At 39.9% G+C, this 14,291-nt stretch overlaps 1 protein-coding gene across 1 annotated transcript; it reads left to right on the forward strand.

Annotated features, from left to right (window-relative positions):
- Positions 1-194: 194 nt before the first annotated feature.
- On the forward strand, positions 195-12,826 carry LOC147170719 (uncharacterized). Its single transcript, XM_086080786.1, has 14 exons — positions 195-378; positions 543-584; positions 817-914; positions 1,664-1,853; positions 2,744-2,838; positions 3,020-3,074; positions 3,525-3,623; positions 3,775-3,836; positions 4,006-4,099; positions 5,548-7,883; positions 8,928-9,050; positions 11,966-12,161; positions 12,310-12,373; positions 12,442-12,826. Exons 1-14 carry the CDS (start codon positions 373-375, stop codon positions 12,774-12,776), a joined length of 3,795 nt encoding a protein of 1,264 aa, XP_085936912.1. The 5' UTR covers positions 195-372; the 3' UTR covers positions 12,777-12,826.
- Positions 12,827-14,291: the final 1,465 nt, after the last annotated feature.

The raw sequence follows: 14,291 nt of genomic DNA on the forward strand, positions 1-14,291 counted from the left end.
AGCTGTAGTATTTGTCATTACTTCAAATAGTAGAAATCAATAAAAACTGTTATTTTGTTTACATTAACAACTACAGTACCTGTCCTCAGTGTCCCGGTTTGTTTTTATTTATTTATTTTTAAATCTTTGTTTTATTTTATGATTAAATTAATTATTATATTTTATGATTGTATTTTTGATTATATTTTATTTATATATTTTATATTGATTTTTACATCTTGTTTCTGACACATCCTTCTCCTTCCCAATTTTCCCATTTGTCCTTGCAGCCAAGATGAGTCTGGGCACAACTCCCTTGCCAGAGGCATCCACAGTTGTCAGCTAGGCTCGGGAGCTGAGCAGGAACAGGAGGGAGAAGAACCAATCATAAATATGGACGTGGGTAGCTGACATATGACCTTGCATAGAAATACTTCAAGTATATTGACTTGGGAATTTGAGAATTTTAAGCATTAGCTACCTTTTGTCTTTTATGTAATCGAGTATGTGCTTCCTTAACATTGTGATGTTCATATCAGTATGCTTCATCTGTGTTTAAAAAGGCCCATTCTGAAGACCACAGTTCTGAATCATCACAGCAACAGGTAATGTTCTGTATCCCTTCTATGTACCTTGCTTCTGGCAGCACATCTTGTGTACTCTTCACATAAGGTCAAATATCACCTTTTAGTGTGTGTATGTGTTCAGTATGTGCTCTCAGAGTATTTAGACTCTGTCAATTCTGTTTTCTCTGAAAGTCACATATCGATATTACTTTGGTTTAATTGAAAATTAAGCATTTGGGGTGTTTTTTGTTTTTGTTTTTTGGGCCTTTAGCTATCTGGGGAGTTACTGGACTTTGTCAGCTCTGGCAGCTTTGTGGCGATGGATATCAAAGGGAAGGAGGAGGAGGAAGAGACAGAAGCGACTACGAGGTAATTCTTTTTTCTCTTCAGAGAAAATGGGGACCAAGATTACAGTAGTTTAAAGTTCGTAGTGGTCTAAGTCTCATTCTTTACTATAATTTTTAAATATGTAAATGTAAATTTCTTCTTCTAAATGGAATTGTACCAAATGCAATATGTTGAGGGCAGGGCTGCTACTTTTTTAATAATGCAACGGTACAATCTTCAATTCCATTGAAGTGTAAAATGTAAAAGTAGAATGCAATCATTTGCAAATCTCTTTCAACATGTCAAATTGAATAAACTACAAAGAAAAGATATTTAATGCTCAAAGTGACAAAAAAAAAAGGGTGCAATAAGTGCATCAAGCCTGCGACTGATTGACTTCACCAGACTGTTGCATTCTTCATTTGCGAACGAAAATGCTTTTCCAGGCCTTTACTGCGGCCTCTTTCAGTTCTCTAATTTCAAATGGAGGATGCAACAGTGGGTGGCTAAGACCTTGCAAGCACCCCCCCCCCCCCAATTCAATTGAATTGAGGTCAAAATGGATATGAAAATCATGGTATTCTGTTTTCATTTACGTTTTACACGCTAACTGAAATGGGGATTTGCAAATCAAATTTATATTACACTTCGGTCTGATAAAAAATTGTACTGGATTGACACGACAGTAACTTTACAGAATAATTTTTTCACATTTTTGCAAGTAAACTAATACATGCTTCCTGTGGTTTATTTTATTTATTTATTATTATTATTTTTTTACTCCTCTGCAGCCAAGATGAATCAGTGAGCGAGCCCTTCAGTGAAGACGTACACAGCTGTCTAGTGGAAGAGGTGCATGAACATTTCCAGCGCAATGCTGTTTCTGACTCAAGAGCTGAACACTACAAGGAAGAAGTGAAGCTGGCCAAAACAACTTTGACCTATTCTTTGGCTGTCAGTACTGCATCGCCAAGGCAACCGGTATTTACACCGTGACTCAATAATTCACTCTTCATTGTTATGCAATCCCCTCCAGTAGTATTGCAACAGCAAGGTCAATTCCTTTTTTTTAGGCTTTCAGATCAAGGAAAGGGGGCGGGGCGGGGGGGGGGGGGGGTTGCTGTTGTGTGCAACCCGCAAATCGGAAGTCCGTGGCATCCACCCCATTAAAGTAACATTTATTATTTGGTTGATAACACTTACTTGCAATAAGTGCATCAAGCCTGCGACTGATTGACTTCACCAGACTGTTGCGTTCTTCATTTGAAAATTAAAATGCTTTTCCAGGCCTTTGCTGCAGGTTAAGGTCCGGTGATTGACTTTGCCAGTCTAAGACCTTGCACTACCCCCACCCACCCCCAAGGTGAAAAACATTGTTTTGTTGGCAGTGTGCCTAGGGTCATTGTCTTGTTGCATGATGAAGCTTCTCTCAATTAGTTTGGACACATTTTTCTGTAAATTGCCGGACAAGAATCCCAGAAAAAACAAGAACTGAAAAAAGCTGCAGTAAAGGCCTGGAAAAGAATTTCAAATGGAGGATGCAACAGTGGGTGGCTTCAGACGAAAGGTGTTCTGTCCTGAGTTTAACACATGCATATGTTAAATAGCATGCAGCGAAAGCTGGAATTGTCAAACTTTTTTTCTGATATTCATCTTTTGATCTTAAACCCAAATGTTTCAGTATCAACAAAAACAAAGGGATTCAATTGACCTTGCTGTTTCAATACTTTTGGAGGGACTGTATATTACAGCAGCCCTTATGTTAATGCATAGCCTGATTTTTACTAAGATCTTGATTTATTATCTTGAAGTGAAGCTCGACTTTATGTATGTAGAAAAAAATGTATGTGCTTTTTTTTTACATCCTGAAGTTTGTGGACTGCGACACTTACGTGGGCCTTGACAGTAAGCATGTTATGCAAGTCAATGACAGAGATGATAATGAGAAGATGGTGGCTTCCAAAAGGTTTGTAATTCTTACTGTTCAGGAAACGGAGCTTATGATCATAATGTGACTTGTGCTACAGTCTAAATTTGTTGTTTTTCCAAATCTTTCCTAGTTATTGAATTCCCCTTTTGAAGTTTTTATTTGATTTTAATGCTTTTCTGCTACTAAAATAATCTGTTGTTGTTGTTTTTTCTTGCAGTACTGAGGCTGTTGGGCACTCTGGATCAGTGGATGAGCAAAGTAAAACTCATACAGTGAGTGGCTGTCTTTGACAACATGTAGACATACTGAAATGCAAAATGAGTTTTGCAGATAATGCATTTAATGATACTTAACCAGTGCTAGACCAAACTTAAGTGGTTTGGAGTCTATTCTTGTCTGTAAAGGGCACCAGGTGGTAAGGAATGAATTGCTCTGTTACTCTGCCCATCTTAGATATTGATGAAAACAAAAATTTACCTTAATAGAAAATGATATCAACATATCTTTGGCGATGTTGGCCCGATTCAATGCAATTTGATTACGTGAGAAATTTGAAAATTAGTGCAATGGCTATTTAAGATACGCTATGTTTCAATTCAGTCGTTTCCACTTAGATATTGGTTTTGGTTATGTGATTATTTTTTGGTTTGTTTGTTTGTTTTTATTTCAAGAGGTTGTATTTGGATGTGATTGATTTGTCTGTGTTTATACTTGTACATTAGGACTCAGTAGTGGCCATCAGGGATGGGGACCTAGTAGAGGAGATAACTGAGCTTGAGGCCCAGTCTGAGGAAACATGCTCTGAATCACCACGGCAGGAGGTAGACCAAAGACTGCCATCTATATTTTGAGACGCCGTCTTTTGCAGTAGCACGTGTCTGGCAGCTCATAAATCTACCAGGGTCTTGCGTTTGAGATGAATCAAAACTGTCTAATTAACTAATTATTTTGTTCTTGTTGTCTTTTTTAAAGATTTCAGAAGATGGTTTGAACAGCGGTGATTTAGTTTCTGAGACAGAGACTAGTAGTAAGAGGTTTGTTTTTATAAATTAATTCATGAGAACAACTATTATCATCCTAAATGCACTGTATCGATCATAACAGGACTGTTCTGGTTATCTCAATTTATGAGATTTGTCATGTGTTTTTTTTTTTTTTTTACTTCATCTCTGTTAAATTCACCGTTCCCACTCCTCGCCGTAGCCAAGATGAGTCGGGGAACGACTCCTCTGTTGAAGATGTCGACAGTGACATGGTGGCTGAAGAAGCTCACGACAAAGAAGCGACATCAGCTGCGGTGAGTGGATGTTTGAACATATGCACAAGTTCAGTATGTTACGTTTAAGATGATGACATTGTCGCCAGACAGGAATTACGTTATTTTAAGGAAAAGTGCTCACAGTCTTAGATCCGTTTTTTGTGACAGACCGTCGGCCGCAGCAATCATGTTTCAGGCCATCGTAGATAAAATGTGATAGGGTTTTGCGTATATGACTTTAATTCATTATGAAGTCATTTACAACATCCAGAAGCTAAACTTATCAGGGGTTCAACTTCACTAAGCTTCCCATTTCAACTCAACTTCTCAGAGCGGAGGTCCTTCAAACTTCATGTTTGTGGTCCTCTCTGGGCACTATAGCATCCTGCCACAGTCCAAACATTCATGTGAGGTCTGTCAATATGCACCCTGTGTTTACCTGGTGATCCGCCCGGGGTTTAGCCCAGCTTTCCTGCAACCCTGAACAGGATAAGTGTGAAAATATGGATGGATGTACAGGAGGTATAGTTTACAAATGTCTAGTATTACTGTTGTATATAATACTGTATATAACGTAGCAGAGACTCCGAGTACGAGTAAATGGCTGCATTATGTGACATTGAGCTAATAGCAATAGCATCAGCAGCTAACAGGGTTGAGGGAGATGTTATTGACCTGGTTACATTCTTGTGACCAATAGGTCACAATGATAAATAAAATGAAAAAAACTAAAGTGATGCCAATTTACAAAAATGTTGAAAAACATTGTGTCAAATCTTGGCCATCTCATTTTTCTAAAATACTTCACTTTTTTATAGAAATACTTGATGCCTTTGTTGAAAAATAGCATTTACTAAATGACCATCAGTACGGCTTCAGAAAAACGATCAACAGCTTTGGCAGTGATTGAATTTGTAGAAAATACAGCTACAGCAATAGTTAAAAACAACATGCTGTGGGTGTATTTATTGGCTTATGCAAAGCATTTGATATTATTGATCATTTGATTGTAACGAGTTATTCAATTAAAATAAAACTAAATGTATGGTGTTTGGTGGTATGCAGCTCAACTGTGACATAAAACTAATTTGAAATGGTATTGAAATTGAAATAGTCACTGAAACATTTTTGGGGAATGGTTATTGATCATAAACAGGCCACAGGTAGAATACACGAAATGTAAAATAGCTAAATCAGCGGCTGTTCTTCATAAAGTAAAGGATTTTCTAAATAAGAAAAGTCTTCACATATTGTACTCTTTTCTTGTGTTGCCTCACATGCTATTCTGTGCTAAAGTTTGGGCTAATCTATATGAAGCAAATGTAGACCCAATTGTTTGACTACAGGAAAATGCAAATAGAATAGTTAATAATGTTGGCGACAGAGAATGAACTAATCAAATATTTATAAGATCTGTTATTTTAAAATTAAAGAATTGGATATTATTTATATGAAGACATTGGATGATGAAATTGTATCCATGCCAGGAGCATTTCATCAAAGAGGAAGAGGAGGTAAAGAAATTGAGGCATGATCAGGAGATCCGGATTTGTCGACAAAAGGAGGAGCTGATGAAACAGGAAAAGGAGGAGGTTGTGCAATTGATGAGGGAGAAAGAGACAAGAATCTGTAGACGAAAGATAGAGCTGAGGAGAGAAGAAGAGGAAGAAGTGGAGCAATTGGAGCGTGCGAAAGAAATGAGACTTCATGAACTGAGGAAAATGGAGGAGGAGGAGGAACGGTTAAAGAGAGAAATAGACATTCAAAAATGTTGCTTGCAGGAGGAGCTCAATAGAGCTGAAAAGGAGGCAGAGCAGTCAATAAGAGAAAAGCAGATGAGAGTGAGATTCTGGAAAGAGGAAGAGGAGGAGGCAGAGCAGTTGAAGAGGGAGAAGGCGATAAGAATGTGCCAACAAAAGAAGGTGCTGATAAAAGAAGAGGAGGAGGAGGTGACACAATTTAAGAAGGAGATTGGGAGAAAAATCCATCACTTCAGTGAAAAGCTGAAGAGAGAGGAAGAGGAGGAAGCAGAGCAACTGAAGCAGGAGAAGGAGCTGAGGGTGCAGCTCCACCTGGAGGAGCTCCAGAGAGAGGAGCAGGAGGAAGCAGAGATTTTGAAGAGGGAGAAAGATGCTCGATCTCACGTGAGCCAGGAACAACAGATGAGAGAAAAGGAGGAGGACGAAGCAAAGTTGAAAAACCACATCGAAACTACCAAACATCGCCTCGAAGAGGAGTTTCGCAGGGAGGAAGGCGAGGCTGAGCGAATGAAAAGGGAAAGGGCGACAATCACACATTTAAGCCAACAAGAACAACTCCGAGGATATGAAGAGGCGGAAGACCAATTGGTGAGGGAGAGAAGTACACGGCTGCATCATGACGAACTGAGGAGAGAAGAAGAGGAGAACGCGCAATTAATCAGTGAAAAGGATTTGAGAAACTCTCTCTTAATGGACCAATTTAGCAGAGAGGAGGAGGAGCAGATGACATGGCTAAGGAGGGACAAAGAGATGAGAATCAGGGCTTATCGGGAGGGACTGAGGGGAGAGGAAGAGGATGAGGTCAAATCTTTTAAGAAAGAACAAATGAGAAGAATTTGTCTTCAACAGGAGGCGCTTAGAAGAGAAGAAGAAAAAGAAGTGGACCAGTTGCGTAGGGAACGACAGAGAAGAATGCGCGTCTGCCAAGACGAACAGGAAAGAGAAGAAATGAGTGACTTGGAGCAATTAAAAAGGAAAAATGCCGTGAGAAAAAGTCTCCAGGAGTTTAGCAGTGAGGGAAAAGAGGCAGTGCGGTTTGATAGAGAGAAGGCGAACTCATGGCCTCGCAGGAAGGCGCACAGCATAAAGGAAAAAGTCAAAGGGCTGTTTATGAGGGAAACTGATACGCAAACACAGCCCCATGAAGATGAACTGAGAAGTGAGGATGAGGGGGTGGGCTGCTCCTCAGTCGATGAAGAAAGCGGAAGAGAAAGAATGCGAAAGACACAACTCCGCCAGGAGGGCTTGAGGAGCAGTGAAGAGGAGGAGGGAGAAGACTTAATGTGGGGAAATGAAACACATCTCCAGCGGGAGCTAAATAGAGAAGATGACGAGGAGGAGGTGGATTTTTTAAAAAGAGAAAAACAACGAAGAATTAGCCTTTGCATTGAAGAACTGAAGAGAGAGGAAGAAGAGGAGGTGGAGCAGTTACAAAGAGAAAGGGAAAAAAGGATGCGCAATTACGAGGAGAAGCTGAGACAAGACGAAGAAATTGAGGCAGAACATTTAAAGAGAGCAAAGGAGCAGAGAATACGTCTCCTCCAGGAAGAGCTCAAGGTCGAGGAGGAGGAGGAGGCAGAGAGATTAAAGAGGGACAAGGAGAAGCGAATGAGTCTCCTCAATGAGGAGCTGCACAAAGAGGATGAGCATGAGCGACTGAAGTGGGAAAATGAGAGAAGAACATGGCTCCAGCAGGAGGAACAGGGCAAACATGAAGAGGAGGAGCTCTTTAGGAAGGAGAAGAAAAAGCGAACATGGCACAGCAAGGAAACGTTGAGGAAAGAGGAAAAAGAGGAGGTGGAGCAGTTGAAAAGGGAGAAGGAGAGGAGAATGCGTTACTGTCACGAGGAATTGAAGCGAGAGGAAACGGATGAAGCGGAACGCTTGAAGATTGAAAAGGAACATCGAATGGGTCGTCTCCAGGATAAGATGAAGAGAGAAACGGACGAGTTGATTGACAAGTTGAAGGCTGAGAAGCAGAAGAGAATGCGTCTCCGACAAATAGACCTGTGGGGAGAAGAAGAGGAGAGGAAACTCAAGACGGAGTACAAGGAGAGGCTGAGGTAGGTTAATTATATTATTTATTTTTGATTTATCCATGTAAGGCAGTCATTATAATCCTCAGTTGCAAAGAGGTAACATCAACACGTTATATTGGTCTGTAATTTGTAACATGAGGACGGACCAAAAGTAGAGATTTGTGAAAGATTGTGAAACTCACCGAAACTGGACACACCCAACGGCAGCGTTTGATAGCATTTGTGTGAATAAAGTTCCTAGTTAAAGTGATAAAGTTACTAGTTACTACTAAAAATGTAGTCAGTAACATAATCTAAGGAGCACATTATGAAAACAATGCAACGATTACTGTCACTTGAAAAAGTACAAGTAACGTACTTTTGTGTAGCATTGTTCCTCTGTGGTCTGAAAACACATTTCTCAGAGTGGAGAATGGAATCTCGCACATTGCAAAGGAGGCACCAAATGTGTCAAGTTCAGTCAGCCTAGAACATTTAATTAAAAAAAAAAAACAGACAAGGGAGGGAAGACAAGACACTTAGATTATTTTTGCTCGCGAGGAGAATGGACAGAAATGTGCACAGTTACAATCTCCTATCACTCTGAAGCACATTCTGCCCAGCCCTCTTTTTATTTTTTTTTACAGGGCGTTCCCTAGTTACACAGCCGTGCTGCTCTAAAGGGAAGGGGTACACAGCAACAACATCCAAACCATCCCGGATATGAGTTATTGTGCAGATAATGTAGACGTGTTTTTCTTCGGCACTGAATATTTCGACAGTCAAAGTTCAACAGTTCAACCGCAAAATGTTCCGGTTATCTTGTGATGAGGACACAGTTCTTGTTTTTGAAGCTGCAAGAGCATGAGTCATGCTTTGCAATACTATACGAGTAAATACGGGATAACTTATGTACATTTATTCTAACAAAATGTTTTGTTTTTTTGGAAGGGGGGGTTCCCCTCCATGAAGAATATAGTGTTTGCATGGGGCACAATTTCCAAAGATTGCCATGTCTCTTCTGCTGGTTGGCATTATGACTCTTGGGTTTTTAGCGTTTAATTAATACTGTCTCTGTCATCTCCTCAGGGCTTTGCGGCAGTGTCTCCTGGTCAAGAGGAGATATGAGGAGACCTTGTTGAAAAAAATGTTTGGGCAGAAGGAAAAATTGACAGAATCAAAACACAGAGAAGAGGAGAAATTTCAACTCAGGTATGACAAAAAGTATTACATTTGTAACTGAAATACTCCTTCATAAATTTAACTTGTTACCATTGAAATAATGGTTAAAAAAAACTATATGTCAAAGAAAGGATAAAACAGATTTAATTAAACTTGTGATTTTCCTTAAAGGAACCCCGACTGTCATGACAAATGTGCTCTATATTATTTAGTTGGTTGTTACTGACATAACTATGAGATAAATTTTTCAAAAATCATTTCCAGTTTAATACATTTTGTAGAAACTTTATTTGGACGTACGCCGCGCCGCCATTGTTATTTACGTCGCAACGCATTCAGTGCGTAGTGACGTACAATGGCGACTGGTTGCCGAACAATGTGAAACGCCTATAAAGAAAGCAAGGTAAGCCTCGTTGCGTTCCTAAAGGGACGATCAAAACTCTTAAATGTGTCTGGTGAATGACGAGAGCACGGCGTGGCGGAAGGTGACTCTTAGCCTGGAAATCCAGACTCACTCGCGGCTTTGCCGGAGAGGGAGTCTGGTATCAGTCGCATTTCTGAGGCGGGGCAAACCTGAGTTAACAGACAGTGAACTGAACCAATGAGCGAAGAGCGGACGTAATCTCAGAAATACGATTTGTTTAAGTATTTTATTTATGGGTTTTTTTTGTTGCGGAGATGGGGTAAAAATCCAACATGGTTACTCGCCGAAGAGAGACAGTAGTGAATGACATCCTTGTTGAATGTCGTCGTTAAGGGAAAAACTTGATGACTGAGTGACGTTGCTCATGAAGATAACGTCACACCAGACGAATTTGATTTGGCCGTCCTGTTTTAGGACAGAGCTGAATCGCTGTTTATGGCTGCCTGTCCAGACCCACTTTCTTTTTGAAAAAAATGGGTGTTGCTTGGTGACTCTCCCGATTGCATGTTGTTTCTTTAGGAACGCTACGAGGCTTAACTTGCTTTCTTTATAGGCGTTTCACATTGCTCGGCAGAGAGCCTGCCGCCATTCTGCGTCACTACACACTGAATGCGTTGCAACGTAAATAACAATGGTGGCGTACGTCCAAATAAAGTTTCTACAAAATGCATTAAACTGGAAGTGATTTTTGAAAGATGAATCTCATAGTTGTTAGTAACAACAAAATAAATAATATAAAGCAAACTTGTCATGACAGTCGGGGTTCCTTTTAACATGGAAGTCAACCTTAAACACATTTCTTGACAATAATATGTTATATGTGACCTCACTAGCCTAAGCATGACATTCTGATTAATATTACTTTTGTGGAATACGAGTTATGTAGCAAAATCCAGCCGTTTTTATCCATCTCAGGGGGCAGCCATTTTGCCACTTGCTGTCGACTGAAGATGACATCACAGTTGCTCAGGGCTCAGGCAACGACCAATCACAGCTGACCTGTTTTCTGAAGCTCAGCTGTGATTGGTTGTTACCTGAGACCTGCGCAACATTGAGGTAATCTTCAGTCAACAGCAAGTGGCAAAATGGCTGCGCCCTGAGATGGATAAAAATGGCTGGATTTTGCTGCTTAAAGAATAACTTATCACTTAATCAACCTTTTTTTTGCTGATAAACGGTATAAACTGATGTCTACAAATGTCTACATGTCGTGGTCATTATTTTTACATATTAGTACATGTTTGTTTCAAGCTTGAATTTGCCACCTTAAGGTTAAGATAAACACAATTTGGCTGTCTGTGGTCTCATTACCGACACGATACGTATTACGTCACTTGTTCCGCATGACGTAGTCGCCCCCGCCGACGCCACCCACCGGCTCATTCTCGTACACGCCTCCTTAAACGGCTTCTTAGTGAGTTGCTGCTGTCAATCACAGCCAGACCACGCCCAATCCTCTTCCCATTCGCAACCCATCGGTCCTCCAGGCTTTGAGTGCCGATTTCAAATCTTAGTGAGGGGTGGAGCAAGAGTCTGACTTCCTGTTGAGTAATCCTTTAACTCATATTCCACTAACTCAATATTAACTCATTTACTGCCATTGACGGCTATTGACGTCAAAAATGTATTTGAACTATTTCTATTAGTTACATTTTTTTCCCACTTTTGTTAACAAGGGTAAGAAAACCTAGAATTTTTTTTATTGTACATTTAGAACAGATATCAAATGTATGATTAATCGTGAGTTAACTATTGAAGTCATGCGATTAATTACAATTAAAAATTAGGAGCGTCGGGCGATTAAAATCGTAATTAATTGCATGACTTTACAAGTTAACTCACGATTAATCACAAATGTTATATCTGTTCTAAATGTACAATAAAAAAAATTCTAGGTTTTCATACTCTTGTTAACAAAAGTGGGGAAAAAATGTTAAACTAATAGAAATAGTTCAAATGAATTTTTGACGTCTATAACCGTCAATGGCAGTGAATGAGTTAACCAGAATACCATATTTGGACTAGTGGGGCTGCATAGAACATATTATTGTCAAAAAATGTTGGGGATTGACTTCCCCTTTAAAAAGTGCATTGTTGATGAACCTTTTTAGAGGTGACATCAACATGATGGTCAAAACAAACTTTATTATCGAGCACTACACCCAGATATTTGTATTTCTCCACTATCTCTACATCAGCGCCTCTAGAAACAGTTGGTAGAAAAGAGGTTGACTTCATAAAATCAATAATCATGTCGTTGTTTTTGAAGTATTTAATTGGAGATAAGACTCAACGGTCCTGCTTGCCCTCCTGTAGAAGACGAGCAATAACTTTGTCGTCTTGTGCTATTGTATTTTTCACTCCTTGTCCATAGAAATGGCCTGCCGAGCTACCGCGAGCAACGTTTCGAATACACCGACCGTTTTCTGTGTTATGAATGTTGACTGCACGACACAATGCATATTTAGTTAAAGAATGAAAATACAGTGCTGTGTGTTTGCGTGTTTGTGTGTGGGTACAGGCAGGACCGCGAAGCTGCCATAAGAGCACTTTGCCTTGCACTGGAAGAAGAACGGGAAGCTGAACATCAACGGCTGAAGGCTCAAAGGAAGCAATTCATTGAGCGCCTCAAGGCAGAGTCCGAAGACGAGCTGTATACTATGAGAACAAGACTCCATGAAGGCAGGGCAGAGAAGCTGAACTTTTTTACACCCGAGGTAGCTGTCGATGACTTTTGTCTCTTTGGGTTACAAGCGTCCTAAATAAATGAAATTGTTTATTGCTGTTGTAATGGAGATGATCAGTAATCTCTTTAGCCTAGTTATCTTAGAAATGGTTTTGAGGGTAACCCAAGCTGTGTCTCAGCAGGCACCTGAGAAGACTTTGGATTTGGGCTTCTGCAACACGTTCCACCCACTGAATGGTGCAGGTATTATCATTCTTCTCACACACATTCTATTAATTGCACAAATTTCGAATTTCATACCTTATCCACAGCTCCAGAGTCCCAACAAGAGCTATTCGGTGCTTTCAGACTGCCTACTCAGAGGACCAACGCCATACATTTCTCAGCCTACCCTCCGACTCTCACGAACGCCATGCCGACCTACACAACAACGCATCCCCCATTGAGCACTCCGGAGTCACTGTTCTGTCACACACAAGCAGGAATGCCTCTGTACCCGTTCACCCCCACATCCTTGAGAGAAACATACCTTTCAAGCCCTGCTGCTGGCTTTTGTGATCAGCTGAGGCTAAATAATTTCAATGAGCTCACGGTCTATCGTTTCCAAAGACAAAATGCACAATGGAGTCTTCCTGTAAACATGTGAATACTGTACATTTCTATCCATCCAGGAATAAATAGTTGATGCAGTGTGTACATTCTTCTACAAACTTTTTTTCTGTAGAATATCAGTCTGATGAGGCCATAAATACCAAATAAATGCATTCATAAATCACAGATTTAAGAACCTCTTTAGCACACCATGGTCTCTACATCAGGGATACCTTTTTTTTTCTTGATAAGATGAGTCAAATCATCAAGGTCAGTCAGGTCATATGCAGCATGAAATAGTTGAATTGCTTACACTATTTTATTTTGTGGCTACAAGTTGTGTTAAATCTAAAGACACACTGGCAACTTCTCTGACCAGCCAATGCAGTCTATATGAAGTTAGAATAAAAATGGAAATATACGAGTGCATTTATTTTTGAGGCGCACACGAGCTGACAGTACAAGTTAGTAAGAACAACATATTGTGTTTTCAGTGTTGCCAACTTTTCATGCTGTAGGCCTGTTTAACTTTTTTTTTTTTTACCCGTAGTGACTAACATTTTTTTGTAATTTAAGTTTTTTTTTTTTTTTTCTAATTAAAATCGAATTTTAAAAAAATCAAATTTAAATCTAATTAAAGGGAGAGTGTATAGACTTTAGTGCCATCTATTGATCAACTAAATAGTTGATTTAAAAAAAAAAAGTTTTTTTTTTACAAACTAATAATTTCAATAATATGCAAACATACAAACACATCAATGTACTTTTTAAAAATATATATTATTATATTACATATGTCGCACCAGACCCGTAGCCAGAGCCCAGGCTTAAGGGGAGCACATTAAATGCATGGGGGCCCCCAATTATTATGAATACCCTACAGACAGCATTAACTGCCCCATATATTTGGATAAATTCACGTAGCACTGCCGTGCATCCATCCATTGAATGGCGCCCGCTGACCAGTATTATCAAAGACAGCATTTACAGCATACACATAAACCGTCGTGAGTATGTTGAGGCTGTAGCCATATTGGATGAGGCAAAGTGAAGCTATTTGTAAAGATGCCTCGTTCAGTTTCTCTTTGGAGATGTATCATCAAGCCACAACTCATTGGATTAATAAGGAACCATTACCTTTGATTGTATTATCCCATTCTAACTCAATCTTATAAATTATTTGCCGATTTAATGGCGAATACAATTGCCACATCCAATATGGCGGATGCGCTGACATATCACTTCGAACGGGCCACCTCTTTGAACGGTGTCTGCAGCAGAATAAAAATTTTAAAAAGGAAAGCAAAATTCAACCTCATTTTCTTTTTTCAAGTGGCTCTTTAGTTGCCGACACAAATGTAGTTTGTAGTATTTCCCTCCTCACTTGCCGTACGCTGGTCTTGTGCGCCAGCATCCTCGGCACTCCTTACGTTGTCTGGGAATGTCACCCTTTTTATTTGTCTTGAATAAACGGCTACGGCGACGCCGAAAACAAGAACAATTCACAAGCGGCGGGCAGTACCAGTAATGAACACAAGCAGCCACAGCGAGACCTGTGTTGCGTTTACTG

This window comes from Leptonotus elevatus, chromosome 7 (genome assembly GCF_054856555.1).
Source record: "Leptonotus elevatus isolate MCC_2025b chromosome 7, RoL_Lele_1.0, whole genome shotgun sequence".
In the NCBI taxonomy this organism is placed as follows: Eukaryota; Metazoa; Chordata; class Actinopteri; order Syngnathiformes; family Syngnathidae; genus Leptonotus; species Leptonotus elevatus.